General features: G+C 33.5%; 1 protein-coding gene across 1 annotated transcript in view; it reads left to right on the forward strand.

Annotated features, from left to right (window-relative positions):
• The window catches only part of LOC139499564 (uncharacterized), a 690,384-nt gene that overhangs the window by 651,095 nt on the left and 21,323 nt on the right, over window positions 1-17,966 (forward strand). The window contains exons 25-27 of the mRNA XM_071288298.1: window positions 1,314-1,622; window positions 2,093-2,851; window positions 7,523-7,710. Of these exons, the coding sequence (XP_071144399.1) occupies window positions 1,314-1,622; window positions 2,093-2,851; window positions 7,523-7,710 (1,256 nt within the window). The remainder of the gene's footprint in view (window positions 1-1,313; window positions 1,623-2,092; window positions 2,852-7,522; window positions 7,711-17,966) is intronic.

The raw sequence follows: 17,966 nt of genomic DNA on the forward strand, positions 1-17,966 counted from the left end.
CGACCCAAGTTATTTTTTTGGGGAAAAAAATAAAATATTTTACCTACCTACCTACCCTGTTTCAAAACATAGGGTCGGAAAAGGGCAAACAAACAATATTTTAATTTAGGCCTAATTAGGTCTGTTTTTTAGATTCTATAAATTTACGGTCAACTATATTTGGTGAATGGAATAACTGTAAGGTGAATTAATCTGTCTGGCTAGGTTCATCTGACTTCAATTTCATGATTGATTGGTCAATATTAAGCTTTCTGGTTAGATAAGTTTCTAAGATACTATAAGCAATATAATCAACTATAGTTGTTGCACGGAATGAGTGTAAGTTGTACATGTACATATCTCTCTGGCAAATTCAGCTGAGGATGCTGAGCTTGACCTCATTTTCATGGTTTATTGACCAATGTTATGTTATCATGGTTTAGTCTCTTTCTTTTATACTTTAACCAATAGGTCAAGTATGGAATGTTAATAAGGTGTACATGTCTGTCTGGCAGGGTAAATTGACCTATAGTTCTTTGAAACAAATTAATGATAATGTTAAGTTTATTTGATACTTGTAGAAAACTAATTATATTTCACCTTTTTAATATATTTTTTATTCGATCGTCACTGATGAGTCTTTTGTAGACGAAACATGTGTCTGACATAAATATAAAATTTCAATCCTGGTATCTATGATGAGTTAATTTATCTTTTTAGAATTTTAAAAATGAAATCAATCAATCGACAGTAAAAATGGCCCGAAATTTCAATAAATGCACTATTTTGTTCACTTAAGCATTGAGAATTGGCTTTTATGTTAGCTCCCAATCATATTTCTTGCATATATAATTTTCTTTTTCGTGGACGGACCTTTTTTTTATGCATGATAACACAATCAATTTGTACTACATTTCTTTTAAACAATATTTAAAAACAAAATTTATAAAAAAATCTCTCTTCTTTTCTCAATAAGATAATGTGCTGTTTCCTTTTTAAAACAAATTATAGAAAATTTTATTAGCTCTAACTCAAAATGCAGACATGTTTATGATGAAGGGGTGTTGAATTCAGTTTGACAGCTTCATATATACTTATGTATTTAAGTATTACCTTTTGCAACTGAACTAAATTCCTTCTGTACTTTAAAAAAATAAATTACAGTGCCTTTGTATCCTCATACTTGCTATTATAGAAATAGAACATAAACCAATAAATTGGGAAGGTACATGGAAAATATTTGCAAGTTATACACTGATAACACTGTGGGCTATATTTTGTAAAATGAAAGGACGAAAATTGTTTCAAATAAAATGAAGTTTCCTTTTTTGCAGTTAATGTTCCTGCTGAAATAAAATTGATGGCTGACAAAAGATCTGTTCCTTTGTATCTCAAATTACTAGAGTCAGGGTATGAGAATAAAAGAGACATACGGTTAGTCATAGTTGGCCAGAAAGGTGCTGGAAAGACCTCATTAATTAAAAGATTACTTAACGAAGGGAAAGCACGTGCTGGAATGACCTCGTTTTTGAAACGAATCTTTGGTAGAAATAATGCAGAAATAAATAGCACAAATGGAATAGAAATTCACACTATAAAATGCAATCCAAATTCCTGTGATGGCATATGGAATAAATTAGATGGTATGATATTTAAATGTTTACCTAACAACTTCTTTAGATATATTTAAATTCAAGAATACAAAACTAAATAAAATATTTGTGTTTAAGATCAGACTCTACTCACTCAATTTCTCTCAAAATATCAATACAACTCCTTAAAGGCGTTATTGCCCTTGGATGGCGAATTTGTATTTTATCAATTTTAGTGTGTCTACCTATTGTATTAAAAATATACGTAAACTGTGGGTTTTACGGTCACACATTGAGTTAACAAGGTCGTAATAATTAGAAGGGTGTAACTCGGAACACCCAATTGTATGTATTAATCGTTTGCGCTATGAGTAGATATAATGTTATTATATTGGATTACCAGTCATCATATTAATCATGTAAATAGAATGTGTCTTATTTCTTGTTTCTTGTTTATTCCGTATTTATCTTCTTTAACACATTGTAAGGAAAACAAAATAATTTTAGTATCCTAATAATAGGCAACCATGAAGAAAATACACTGTATACAAGATTGTTGAAACCATACGAAGAAAAACTAGCCAGTGATGAAAAAGCAAAAATTGAAGCAGCAGATAACAAGAGCATTATGGACACCACTACAACAAATTATGATGAATTAAACGAATCAAGAACAGTTTTTAAGCAGTCTGAAAAACTTAAACCTTCAGTAGACACTGAATATAAACAAAAAACATTAGAAGACACTCAGGTTAAACAATCAGAAGGATCGCATAAAACTGGTAAAGAAAACACTCTAATAACAAATTTGAACAGACGTGTTGATGAATCAAATGAATCAGAGACAATATCTCAACAACCTGAAAAAATAAAATCTCCAGAAGACACTGCAAATGATCCACCTGCAGACACTGAATCCCATACCAAACTTCCTGTTGCCATTGAATTTCAAGCTACAAATGTAGGAGCCAATGTATCTCAATTACAAACTGAACCCCCTGAAGGAATTGTTTCTCAATGTAAACCTCAAGTAACCGATAGTTATCATTATCAGCAGCAAAACCTATCATTAGAAAATGAAAAAGCATATAAGGATATCAAAACCATGATGGAAAAATCTAATTTTGATTTACATGACAAAGATGAGTATGCCACATTCTTACTTTGGGATTTTGCTGGAGATGAAGAGTTCTACCATACCCATCAAACCTTTCTGTCTCCAGATGCAATTTATCTTGTGGTCACAAAACTCGATGAGGCTGAAAACAAAAATGCACAAGGTTAGTATGTATATGATATTTGATATTCTACAGGTTAATTATGTTTTAGTATTTTTTAGTCTATCACTATTGAAGACGTAGCGATGTACATAGCTTTATATTTCGGAAGATAGGAGACCTGAATACTTCATAACGTGTTTAAAAAAAAGCTTTATCCACCTGTATAATCTGTTCATTTTCCTTTACTTTATTTTCATAGTTCAGTGACTGTCTAAAATCGTATCATTTTTATGCCCCACCTACGATAGTAGAGGGGCATTATGTTTTCTGGTCTGTGCCTCCGTTCGTTCGTCTGTTCGTCCGTTCGTTCTTTCGTTCGTTCGTCCGACTTCAGGTTAAAGTTTTTGGTCAAGGTAGTTTTTGATGCAGTTGAAGTCCAATCTACTTGAAACTTAGTACACATGTTCCCCATGATATGATCTTTCTAATTTTAATGCCAAATTATAGTTTTGACCCCAATGTCATGGTCAACTGAACATAGAAAATGAAAGTGCGAAGTTCAGGTTAAAGTTTTTGGTCAAGGTAGTTTTTGATGAAGTTAAAGTCACAACTACTTGAAACTTAGTACACATGTTCCCTATGATATGATCTTTCTAATTTTAATACAAAATTAAAGTTTTGACCCCAATTTCACGGTCCACTGAACATGGAAAATTATAGTGCGAGTGGGGCATCCGTGTACTATGGACACATTCTTGTTTATTATGCCCCACCTACATGTCCAAAAGTTGGGGATATTCTATTTTCCACTCTGTGCTTCTCTCTGTCCGTTTGTACATCTGTTTTCATATCAGATTAAAATTTTCGGATCAGGTAATTTTCCATGAAGAAGCTGTTACATCAACTTGAAACCTACACTGACGGACTTTAGAAATGCAACACACATTTTGGTAATTGTTTGAACCAAATCATAATTGATACTCATAAAACTAATATTTATGCTTTCCATACTTTCTTGTGATTAGAAAAATTCAATACCTGACTTACCTGAGGTTATTGAACATACCGGATTATTGAAGTCGCACTTATTTTAAAAGCATATTTGAAACCCATAAATGGTTCTTTTAAGGGCTTTTTCGTGAAACAATTTTTTGAACCCATACCCACACTTGAATCATTACAAGCATGTTGCATCTCCATATTGCCGAGACTGCATGAGCAATGAAAATCTAAATGAGACCATAAGAATATTGTAGGAAGAAATAAGTGAACGTGCTGTTTACAGACAATGTCATGTCAGAAACTCGTCATTCTGTCTTTACAACAACGGTACAGGTAGACAGGATTTGTTAATGACCATCAATGACCAGATCAATATAATGAATATGTAGCGACAACGCCATATCAATGAAATTTGATTATGCAACGTCATTTGCGAGAAATGTTTTCAGCCGCAACGTCAACTTCTAATCTGCTCGACTAGTGCATGGCAGAAAGATTCATACCAAAAATGTTCACCATACACTGAAATGTCAACGAATCAACCGCAGAAAAACTTTTAAAGCCCTAAATTGTAAACCGTTTAATTGCCAAAACACACTGTATTGCTTGGGGCTGAGTCTAAATCGTGAGTACAAAACAGAACTATAAATATGTCCAACAGAATTGGTTGACCTTTCTGACATCCATTTTGGCTTTGGTTACATACAGCCATTGCCTTTGACGGTGACACATCCATTGATAAGGGGGAAACCAGGGTTTCAGTGCATGCCACATGATTTGAACATTAAAAATAACGTCATCAATTTAACTTTCGAACTGCAAACTTGTTTTAGACAATAAAGTAATGAATACAATTTATGATTATACATTTATCATGTTTATATTTTACAAAAATTGCAGATTTGAAAATTGGATAAAAAAATTACATTTGTATCTAGCGTTACATTTTTAAAGTCCCTCAGTATATAATACCCTTGCTCTGAATGAACCCCCCTGCTGTCCCATGAAATTTCTGCCCCATTTTTTTTATCAGGAACTAGAAGTTAGAGCCTCCTGCAATTTGTTGTCAGGCTTAAAGTAAATATGCTATATATGGCGATTTGTTTTCAGTTTCATCACTTATCACTTAGATACTTATGTAATCTAACACATAATGGGCTTTAATGAATTTTTTAGTGCGTCCAGAAATTTTTTTCATGTGAAGATACTGAATTTTTTGCGTCAGATGTATCGCTCATCAACTGTTTGTTTACACAATGCTTATATATCCTTAAACATAATGTCCATGTATGAAAATTTTCTTAAATACGTCAGGATTCATTGAACATGTTATACTGTTTGATGCGTTTTCACATTCATCTCTCATCAACGTCCTGTTTACTGTAATACTGATACACTCTCATGATTAACAAGTCAGAGCACCCTTCAATTTTGTATTAACATTCATGTTATCATGCTATGCCGTGTGATTGAGTTTCACATCCATTGCTATTAAACTCCCTGTTAACTAAATGTTTAAGTGTGGTCATCCTAGTGAGCAATAAAGGCAACAGTAGTATACCGCTGTTCAAAAGTCATAAATCGATTGAGAGGAAACAAATCCGGTTTACAAACTAAAATCGAGGGAAACACATCATTTATAAGAGGAATACCTCACAGTACCACTTGTTACACTTGTTAATTATTACACGATTTTTTATGCCAAGTTATGTTTTTGGCCCAATTTCATATTTCACTAAACATATTTAGAAAGCTGATAATTGAAAATTAGACAAATATCAATTTATGAAGTAAAAATGTTCTTTATGAAGAATACTGTTTAACTCATTTGATAAAATACACTTTTGACATCAATTTTACGTTCCACTGAACAGGAACATATGCGAGCAGGTCATGCTGTCCTATGGGCACATATTCTTGTTATCAGGTGAACTGATAATGGGTACAATATAATAAGATAAAATGTCTACCAGACAAGGTTTCAGACATTTTCCTACTTTTCTGAATAGTTATCTTGGTAAAGTATATACCTCTGGTACCTCAGGTACTTTAAGTAACAGATCCATTATGTGAATAGCATGACTATAAGGTGTGTATGTTCATCTGGCAGGGTTGATCAGAACTTGGTCTCGTGTTCATGGTTCATTGGTAAATGTAAACATGCAGTTTATGTTTAGGTTGATATCTCAGATACTGAAAGCAATAGGTCAATTATATTTGGTAAATGAAATGATTTTAAACTGAGTATATTGTTAAAACTTGGTATGCATATATGCATGCATATAAAAAGTACATGCGTCTTGTTTAATATAACAATAAGTTTGACCCTTGTCCGTCTGTACGTACGTCCGTCCGTCCGGATTATGATACATTGTTTGTCAGGCTATCTCCTCTTACAGTTTTGGAGGTACAACTTTAATACTTTGTAGGATGTTCATACACTTAACGGAGGTGTGCATGGCCAAAGAGTTTTGATTTTTTTCAAATATTCTGAAAATGAAAGGTAGTTGGACTTAGTGATTTTGTTGGTACAAGTTGCATAAAGAGATCATGGTTTGTCCTGCTATCTCCTCCTACAATTTTGGAGATACAGCTTTAATATTTTGTATGATGTTTATAAACATAAGGGAGGTGTGCATTGCCACTGGAATTTTATATTTTTCAAATATTCTGAAAATGAAAGGTAGTTGGACTAATTGATTTTTAAAGGGATCATGGTTTGTCGGGTATCATATGGTTTTTTGAACCCCCTGAAAAGTGAACCCAGGGTCAAAATACCATATGGAAAATTGACCCTGGGTCATTATACAGCATGGTATTTAGACCTTGGGGTCATTTTCCCATATAGTATTTTAAACCCCACCATGGATAATCGAACTCCCCTGTTTTAGATAAAACGTGATGCAGATTATCAAATGTACAATATGTTGGCTATGAAATTTGTTAAATTGGAGGTGTATAGGAGGGGGTTCAATATACCATGGCAGGGTGGTCAAAATATCATGGCTGTGTAAAATTATCAAAACATCTTTTATAGCATGTTAAATACATACCAACTACGTAGCGAAGTTTTATTGAATTTTTCATTTCCGTTCCCTTTTTTTAGTTTGCCTCAACCAAGGCATGTTCCTTGATAACGTTATATGCTATCGGGGGCATCATCTGTATCCCATGAACACATTCCCCATTCATGTTACCTACCATGGAAAATTGACCTCCCCTTTTTGTATGTGTGATTTTCAAGCTACATAAAGCTTTACAATAATGTATAATGTTCTAATAATTATCTAGAATGAAAAGAACAGGGGGTTCAATTTACCATAGCGGTATTTTGACCTCGGAGTCGAATTTCCATTGAATTCAAAATACCATATGACACAGGCTATCTCCTCCTACAGGTCCTCAATGCTCTCCAACTTCGTACTTTATTTGGCCTTTTAATGATTTTTTTGATTCGAGCGTCATTGATTAGTATTTTGTAGACGAAACACGTGTCTGGCGTAAATAAAAGATTTTGGTCCTGGTATCTATGATGATGTCCTATGGTCAGGGAGAAAGGCGGGGCGGCATTGTCCATATCTAGTTTTTGCTAATGTCAGTTTGTTTTGCTATAACTATAAGCAATAGGTCAACTGTATATATGTGTTTGGAATGAGTTTTATGTGTTTTTATTCGTCTGAAAGCTTTGATCTGCAATGTGCATGCTGATGTGAAATCATTACTTTGTAGATATGTTTCAATTGTGGATGAACTCTATACATTGCTACTGTACACTTGAAGAACAGAAACATAAAGCTGAAAGAAGTAACACAGAAATGGATGAAAATACTGAGCCAGGAAACACTAATATTCTTGGACCACCAGTGATTCTAATTGGTTCACATAAAGACAAAGTTCAATGTTCAAAGGAAGGAAAGGTATGTTATAATCATGTTCACATAGGTATATGATATCACGTTATCTAAATCTGGGGATGGGGAGACAATGATTTTAATGCCTCTGCCACTGAAAGTTGGGGGCATATTGTTTTACCTGTCTGTCTGTTCGTCCTTCCGTCTATCTGTCCTTCAACCCGTTCGTCCCGTTATGGGTATATAGCTTACCAGATAACTCCTCCTTCAGTTTGAATGCTTGGAAGTTTTCACTTTGCTGGCTGTTTGTACATATATTGAAGGTGTGCATGTGGCCAGGGTTTTGATTTTTATTGATATTTGCTCTTTTGTGAGGGAGTTGTCATTGTCATTTTTGTCTCGCCTTGACAGAGTCGAAAAGCGAGACATAGGTATGCTGTTTCCGGTGGCGAAGGCGGCGGCGTCAACAATGTATTAGTTTGTGATTAGGTCTAGTTTATGGTGGACCACAAGTGGTAGGTCAATCATATTTGGAATGCAGTTGTATTATCATTGGCACATCTCATTTACATGGAGATTGTTTAGCCATGTACCTCAGTCATGGTTCATTGACTTTGAATATCTAAATAACTTATGTACAATGTTAAAGTATTGCTATTTTAATTTCAACATTTGCATAATCAAAATTACAAAAAGCCGAGACAAATCTCTGCAATAGCAGTTTATTTTGGTATATTCTTGCATAAAACTTTTATGTCATTTCCGGAAAACTCCTCGTACAGTGAACCATAGACATATGGGCTCCCATGCATAACTGTGTGAATTACAAAATAACACTTTGGGCATCAGTTTTCTAGTTTTAGTCTGCTCCAAGCCACTGCTGGGTTATCATGCTAGCTGTACTATGAAATCAATTTTGTCTTTGTTAAGATGGAGCAAAGTACATCGAATTTTACTTCAATTGCAATTCAAATAAAGACATAATGTAAATAAATGTTTATTATTTACATATGAAAATAAGAAGATGTACTGGCGTCCGTCGTCGTCGACCGTCTTCGTTAACTTTTACAAAAATCTTCTCCTCTGAAACTACTCGGCCAAATTTAACCAAACTTGGCCACAATCATCTTCAGGGTATTTAGTTTTAAAAATGTGTCCCATGACTCCGCCTGCCAACCAACATGGCCAACATGGCTTAAAATAGAACATAGGGGTAAAATGCAGTTTTTGGCTTATATCTCTGAAACAAAATCATTTAGAGCAAATCTGACATGGCGTAACAATGTTTATCAGGTTAAGATTTATCTACCCTGACATTGCTATACGAAAAAGACAACCCATTGTTGGGTTGCTGCCCCTGAACAGGTAATTTTAAGAAAAACTTGCAGTTTTTGGTTGTTATCTTGAATATTATTATAGATAGATATAAACTGTAAACAGCAATATGTTCAGCAAAGTAAGATCTACAAAAAAATCTCTGCCCTGAAATTTTTAGACGAATCAGACAACACGTTTTTTTGGTTGCTGCCCCTGAATTGATAATTTTAAGGAAATTTTGAAGTTTTTGGTTATTATTTTGAATATTATTATAGATAGATATAAACTGTAAACAGCAATAATGTTCGGCAAAGTAAGATCTACAAAAAAATCAAATGACCAAAATTGTCAATTGACGCCTTAAGGAGTTATTGCCCTTGATAGTCAATTTTTAACAAATTTTTTCGTAATTTTTTTGCAATCTTCTACAAAAATCTTCTACACTTAACACTGGTTCTCCGTTAAAGCGTCCATTTTATGACGTTATTTTGTCCCACCGTAAGAAAGTAAACCTAACGACTTCCAGTAATATACCCGTAGCTTGTTATACTTATATTTGAGAGTTTATAAATCAATTGTTTGAGTGTCACATAGTTGCTTCTTTCTCAAATCTAGAAGAAGAAAAAAAAACGAACCGGATGTTTTTATATCAATCGTAATGCATGTAAATAATTTAGACCTGTTTTCAATATTTAAGACATGAAGCTTCTATATGATTAATATGAATTTGATTCCGAATTCAATACTATTTAACAATTATGCAATTGCAAAAAGCTATAAAAATTGTTCTTTCTTTTTTTGTGTTGCACAAGGACAGAAGATTTTAATTTCTTTCATCGAAATTAGGACGTCGGTTGAAAGGGCATGATATATTGTCTGCTACATTTATTAACAACACCTTGTACAACATTTTTTTCGAAATTAAAAGTAGTTAAATAGATTTAACAAAACTATCCGTCAAAATGCTATATATTACAGTCTGTATTAGGGGAGGAGATCTACATTTCTGTATTCTATAATTCTTGTAGACATTTTTCTCTATTCAGTATATATGCCCTTTTATGTCAAATTCTTGGGTTCAGTTCCTGCATTTGAAAACTTCCGTATATAATATTTTGACAATATATAGTGTCTTGACTGTATCAAAAATATACGTATAACGACATTACTCCGTATAGCCCCTCTTTTTTTATTCTGTCACTGTACTGCATAAATGACACCATGTTTAAAATAAGTATAAAACTTGGAGAAAAAAAGTATTTCAATTTCTTCGAAATCAGTTGGATATCTGGGATAATAAACAAAAGGAAAGATGATATGAGGTATACTTTATCATATTTTCCTTGTGATTCGGGGTACTAGTAATGAGGAGCTGAACGTTCAGTTTTATAACAGTGACAGTACCGGTAGCTAACAGACATTAAGAGAAATCTGAAATCGGATAAAATAAAAATTTGATCACCAAAAAGATTTTATCATTGATTACTCATCTGTCCAACAAAATATAGAAAGAGACATTGCTTATCAATCAACAGTTTTGGTGAATAGTGAAATATATTGAATATATGTTGGTACTAAAAAAATGTTATACCCAAAAAATTGAAGACAATGTCTGCCGTCCTCGAGCATCAGTATGAAAATTAAAACGGACGAATTATGACAATGTTTTGATTCTGCAAATCCTTACAATTCCAATCAATGGTCAATTTATATATTTTGGAATTATAAAGATACCTAAGGTTTTAAACTTCATCAATAAATGTTACATTCGACTGATTTGACTTTTTTTAGCTCACCTGGCCCGAAGGGCCAAGTGAGCTTTTCTCATCACTTGGCGTCCGGCGTCCGGCGTCCGGCGTCCGTCGTCGTCGTCGTCATCGTCGTCCGTCGTCGTTAACTTTTACAAAAATCTTCTCCTCTGAAACTACTGGGCCAAATCAAACCAAACTTGGCCACAATCATCATTGGGGTATCTAGTTTAAAAAATGTGTGGCGTGACCAGGTCAACCAACCAAGATGGCCGCCACGGCTAAAAATAGAACATAGGGGTAAAATGCAGTTTTTGGCTTATAACTCAAAAACCAAAGCATTTAGAGTAAATCTGACAAGGGTAAAAATGTTTATCAGGTCAAGATCTATCTGCCCTGAAATTTTCAGATGAATCGGTCAATCGGTTGTTGGGTTGCTGCCCCTGAATTGGTAATTTTGAGGAAATTTTGCTGTTTTTGGTTATTATCTTGAATATTATTATAGATAGAGATAAACTGTAAACAGCAATAATGTTCAGCAAAGTAAGATCTACAAATAAGTCAACATGACCAAAATGGTCAGTTGACCCGTTTAGGAGTTATTGCCCTTTATAGTCAATTTTTAACCATTTTTCGTAAATTAAAGTAATCTTTTACAAAAATCTTCTCCTCTGAAACTACTTGGCCAAATTAATTCAAACTTGGCCACAATCATCTTTGGGGTATCTAGTTTAAAAAATGTGTGGCGTGACCTGGTCAACCAACCAAGATGGCCGCCACCGCTAAAAATAGAATATAGGGGTAAAATGCAGTTTTTGGCTTATAACTCAAAAACCAAAGCATTTTGAGGAAATCTGACATGGGATAAAAATGTTTATCAGGTCAAGATCTATCTTCCCTGAAATTTTCAGATGAATCGGTCAATGGGTTGTTGGGTTGCTGCCCCTGAATTGGTAATTTTGAGGAAATTTTGCTGTTTTTGGTTATTATCTTGAATATTATTATAGATAGAGATAAACTGTAAACAGCAATAATGTTCAGCAAAGTAAGATCTACAAATAAGTCAACATGACCAAAATGGTCAGTTGACCCGTTTAGGAGTTATTGCCCTTTATAGTCAATTTTTAACCATTTTTCGTAAATTAAAGTAATCTTTTACAAAAAGCTTCTCCTCTGAAACTACTGGGCCAAATTAAACCAAACTTGGCCACAATCATCTTTGGGGTATCTTGTTAAAAAAATGTGTGGCGTGACCTGGTCAACCAACCAAGATGGCCGCCACCGCTAAAAATAGAACATAGGGGTAAAATGCAGTTTTTGGCTTATAACTCAAAAATCAAAGCATTTTGAGGAAATTTGACATGGGGATATAAATGTTTATCAGGTCAAGATCTATCTGCCCTGAAATTTTCAGATGAATCGGTCAATCGGTTGTTGGGTTGCTGCCCCTGAATTGGTAATTTTGAGGAAATTTTGCTGTTTTTTGTTATTATCTTGAATATTATTATAGATAGAGATAAATTGTAAACAGCAATAATGTTCAGCAAAGTAAGATCTACAAATAAGTCAACATGACCAAAATGGTCAGTTGACCCCTTTAGGAGTTATTGCCCTTTATAGTCAATTTTTAACCATTTTTCATAAATCTAAGTAATCTTTTACAAAATCTCCACTGAAACTACTAGGCCACAATCATCTTTGGGGTATCTAGTTTGAAAAATGTGTCCGATGACCTGGCCATTCAACCAAGATGGCCGCCACGGCTAAAAATAGAACATAGGGGTAAAATGCAGTTTCTGGCTTATAACTATGAAACCAAAGCATCTAGAGCACAATCTGACAAGAAGTTAAATTGTTAATCAAGTCAATATCTATCTGCCCTGAATTTTTCAGATGAATTGGACAACTGGTTGTTGGGTTGCTGCCCTCCAATTGGTAATTTTTAAAGAAATTTTGCCGTTTTTGGTTATCTTGAATACTATTATAGATAGCGATAAACTGTAAACAGCAATAATGTTCAGCAAAGTAAGATCTACAAATAAGTCAACATGACCTAAATGGTCAATTGACCCCTTAAGGAGTTATTGCCCTTTATAGTCAATTTTTAACAATTTTCATTAATTTGGTAAATTTATGTAAATTTTTACCAAATATAGTTCTCTGTTACTAATGGGCAAAGTTCATTATAGATATAATTGTAAGAAGCAAAATCATTCAGTAAAGTAAGAACTTCAAACACATCACCATCACCAAAATACAATTTTGTCATGAATCCATTTGTGTCCTTTGTTTAATATGCACATAGACCAAGGTGAGCGACACAGGCTCTTTAGAGCCTCTAGTTTGTGTGTCATTTTCGTCATATAGCTCATCAACTCTTTCTATTCTTTCATATCTTTTGATTTCAAATACTTGTCACTGAGGCGTAAATGATGAAGATCAATTAAAGATAGTGCCCGCTTCAGACGCATGAAATTTATAACTCTTTTTTTTCGACCACTATATAGAGGATGAATAAAATATCTATGAAAAATGATTTTATATTTATATTTTGCTGGATCATTTTTTGTCGTGTCTGTCTATCATTGCTTTTTTTATATATTTATATTGAACCTTTTTAAATTCTTTATCAACGGCAACGCATGTAACATCTTATTTATTTTTTTAATATTCTTCTCCCGCTCATAAATCTGCATGAAATATTTGCCACTGTATGTCCAGAAAACATCAATCAATAAATCATATCTCCTCTAAAGTTGTAGTAATATACTAACTGTAAACATTATCAAATAAGTGATTCATTTAAATTCTAGTCAGATATTATCAGTTACACAGTATGTTAGTGACCTAATACGATAAATTCGGGGTCACTAAATTCCATAAGGGGTTTGAGCGAAAATAGAACCTCATATGGAATTTACTGACCCTGTATATTGTATCAGGTCACTAACACACTGTGTAACGAATTTATCGTGCCGACTATCTTTATTAGTTGAATTTTGAATTTTAAACTCGAGTCTCATTTGCAATCATACCACATCTTCTTTTTTTTTTTTAATATTAAACATATTTTATTAACAATCACCTGTTACATCAACCCTCAGTTGCCCAGGGAAGCAACTAAGGGGGCCCCAATTTTTACAGTTTCATTTGTCAGGGAAAGCAAATGAGAAAAAAAACTCCCACTATAAATTATTAACATCAACCTTTATAAATATTATCTATCCTTGTACAAATGTACATGTACCTGCAATCAATATCGATCTATATATCTATACATCTCACCATATATAATTATTTGAATAAAGTTTGTTTTTTATCTTCATTTATTTCTCACAAAGGCTACCTGTATGTATTAAGCAGTTTCAATTTTATCGTACATCAAGTCTTTTGTTATGTTAATTTCGATTACATTAAATTTCTGGTCGAGTGATCATTTACCACGTGCGATTTGTTAAAGGGATGTGTAGTTCATTCATAAAAAAATGGATTAATGATTTTGATTCCCAATAAGGATTAATATCAAAGAATTGGTGAGTAAATATTTGTTTATAATATGAACCTGTTGATACAACATGTCTTATTACAATTAGATGATATACATGAATATATACACAACAGAAATTACATGTAGGGAGTTGCGAGCAGTGTACATATTATTATTCAATCAGTATCAAAGAGGTCATTGAACTGACCTGATCATGCAATATATTTTTTTTATATACAAAAAATGTCAAACATAGTAGAAAAGGCTTCGATTTTCGTATTCGGTTTAAAATATTTGAGCAGAAATTGCATTTCATGTTTTATCATATTTAAAATCACCAATTTACTTATCCCTTTCTTTTGATATTTTGCGATATTTCTAGTTTTCCAGATAACCCATTTCGTGATTAAAAGCACCGTATCTAAAATTCGGGTATAAGATGCATCTGCATTAATGACCCCAAAAATTATACTTGTTTCCGATTTTTGTAATTTTTGGATATTTAATTTTGAACAAAATTCCCTTATTTTCTCAAAAATTTCCCGCCAAACGTCTTCCACCAGTTTACAATAAATAAAAAGATGAAATAGTGATTCTTTTTCATTGCAAAAGTGACACTTCCCGTTTGAGCGATTCATTTTTTGTAACTTTTCTTCAGTGTAAATTATATTATGTAGTAACTTCCATTGAAATTGTTTAATTTTCCTGTTAGCTAAATTCTTATTCAAAGTTTCCCAAATGTAATCCCATGGTAGTTCATTCCCAAAATGTAAATTCCACTTCAACTGACTATTTGGAGCTGTTTTATTCTCATAAAAATATCTAATATCTTTAAGGCATAATTTTTTGGCATCAACGACAACTCCATTTTTTATCATTGACAAGAATTTATTATTTTTATAGGTCCATCAGAATGACTATGTATACGAGAGTCTGTTTTTAAAACATCAATTTGTTGAGGTGTTAACGAAGATTTAATGCGGCTATATTGTGCAATCCAATTCCTTTTATCTTTAAGACTGTTAAAAATATCAAGGGATGTTTTAAAGGATTTATTGTTTAAGTCCCATATATCTTTAATTTTTTTAGCTCACCTGGCCCGAAGGGCCAAGTGAGCTTTTCCCATCACTTGGCGTCCGTCGTCCGTCGTCCGTCGTCGTCGTCCGTCGTCGTCATCCGTCGTCGTTAACTTTTACAAAAATCTTCTCCTCTGAAACTACTGGGCCAAATTAAACAAAACTTGGCCACAATCATCATTGGGGTATCTAGTTTAAAAAATGTGTGGCGTGACCCGGCCAACCAACCAAGATGGCCGCCATGGCTAAAAATAGAACATAGGGGTAAAATGCAGTTTTTGGCTTATAACTCAAAAACTAAAGCATTTAGAGCAAATCTGACATGGGGTAAAATTGTTTATCAGGTCAAGATCTATCTGCCCTGAAATTTTCAGATGAATCCGACAACCCGTTGTTGGGTTGCTGCCCCTGAGTTGGTAATTTTAGGGAATTTTTGCTGTTTTTGGTTATTATCTTGAATATTATTATAGATAGAGATAAACTGTACACAGCAATAATGTTCAGCAAAGTTAGATATACAAATAAGTCAACATGACCAAAATGGTCAGTTGACCCCTTTAGGAGTTATTGACCTTTAATATAGTCAATTTTTAACCATTTTTCGTAAATCTTAGAAATCTTTTACAAAAATCTTCTCCTCTAAAACTACTGGGCCAAATTAATCCAAACTTGGCCACAATCATCTTTGGGGTATATAGTTTAAAAAATGTGTGGCGTGACTCAGTCAACTAACCAAGATGGCCGCCATGGCTAAAAATAGAACAGAGGGGTAATATGAAGTTTTTGGCTTATAACTCAAAAACCAAATCATTAAGAGGAAATCTGACATGGGATAAAAGTGTTTATCAGGTCAAGATCTATCTGTCCTGAAATTTTCAGATGAATCCGACAACCTGTTGTTGGGTTGCTGCCCCTGAATTGGTATTTTTAAGGAAATTTTGCTGTTTTTGGTTATTATCTTGAATATTATTATAGATGGAGATAAACTGTAAGCAGCAATAATGTTCAGCATAGTAAGATTTACAAATACGTCAACATGAACGAAATGGTCAGTTGACCCCTTTAGGAGTTATTGCCCTTTATAGTCAATTTTTAACCATTTTTCGTAAATTTTAGTAATCTTTTACAAAAATCTTCTCCTCTGAAACTACTTGGCCAAATTAAACCAAACTTGGCCAAAATCATCATTGGGGTATATAGTTTAAAAATTGTGTCCGGTGACCCTGCCAATCAACCAAGATGGCCGCCATGGCTAAAAATAGAACATGGGGGTAAAATGCAGTTTTTGGCTTATAACTCAAAAACCAAAACATTTAGAGCAAATCTGACAACTGTTTAATTGTTTATCAGGTCAAGATCATCATTGGGGTATATAGTTTAAAAATTGTGTCCGGTGACCCTGCCAATCAACCAAGATGGCCGCCATGGCTAAAAATAGAACATGGGGGTAAAATGCAGTTTTTGGCTTATAACTCAAAAACCAAAACATTTAGAGCAAATCTGACAACTGTTTCATTGTTTATCAGGTCAAGATCATCTTTGGGGTATCTAATTTTAAAAAATGTGTCCGGTGACCCAGCCTTCCAACCAAAATGGCTGCCACGGCTAAAAATGGAACATAGGGGTAAAATGCAGTTTTTGGCTTATAACTCAAAAACCGAAGCATTTAGAGAAAATCTGATAGGGTTAAATTGTCTATCAGGTCAAGATCTATCTGCCCTGATATTTTCACATCGATCGGACAACCCGATGTTAGTTAACTGCCCTGAATTGGTAATTTTAAGGAAATTTTGCCGTTTTTTGTTATTATCTTGAATATTATTATAGATAGTGATAAACTGTAAACAGCAATAATGTTCAGCAATACAAGATCTACAAATAAGTTTTCATGAACAAAATAGTCAATTGACCCCTTAAGGAGTTATTGCCCTTTATAGTTAATTTTTAGCATTTTTCATAAATTTTCATAAATTTTTAGAAAATATTTTCCACTGTAATTACTGAGCCAAGTTCATTATAGATAGAGATAATTTTAGCAACAAGAATGTTCAGTAAAGTAAGATCTACAAACACATCACCATCACCAAAACACAATTATGTCATGAATTTATCTGTGTCCATTGTTTAATATGCACATAGACCAAGGTGAGCGACACAGGCTCTTGAGAGCCTCTAGTTTATTCCACTGGAGGCAAAATTTGCATAATATAATGCATGTCCCTTGAACTTCAATTTACAATTGCCGAAAATATTTTCTTCTAAAAGGTCCTCTTTCGTGACCGATTTTTGGATTTTCTGTAAGTCAGTCAAAGAAATTAAAAGTTCTTTATAATATTTGGACATTTGTATTTGCTTAAAACATGTAGTGTCCGAACAAGAACATATAAAAAAGTCTGTATCATATTTTTCGTCTAGTGACGTTAACCAGTATTTTCCTATTGCATTCCATTTTTGTGTTTTTGAGTTGACAATACTGTACATATTTTTCACTTGTTTTGATTTAATAAAGTCCCTTAAGTTTATCATTCCTATCCCCCCTTTTTCTTTCGGTAAACAGCACACTGTTCTAGCGGCTTGGTTTGTTTTCCCATCCCATATAAAGGCCCATATAATACTATTTATTTGTTTTTCGTATATATCCGGGATACCTCTCATTTCAATTTCGTATCCAATGACGGACAGTACAAAGGATTT

Source organism: Mytilus edulis, chromosome 12 (assembly GCF_963676685.1).
Source record: "Mytilus edulis chromosome 12, xbMytEdul2.2, whole genome shotgun sequence".
In the NCBI taxonomy this organism is placed as follows: Eukaryota; Metazoa; Mollusca; class Bivalvia; order Mytilida; family Mytilidae; genus Mytilus; species Mytilus edulis.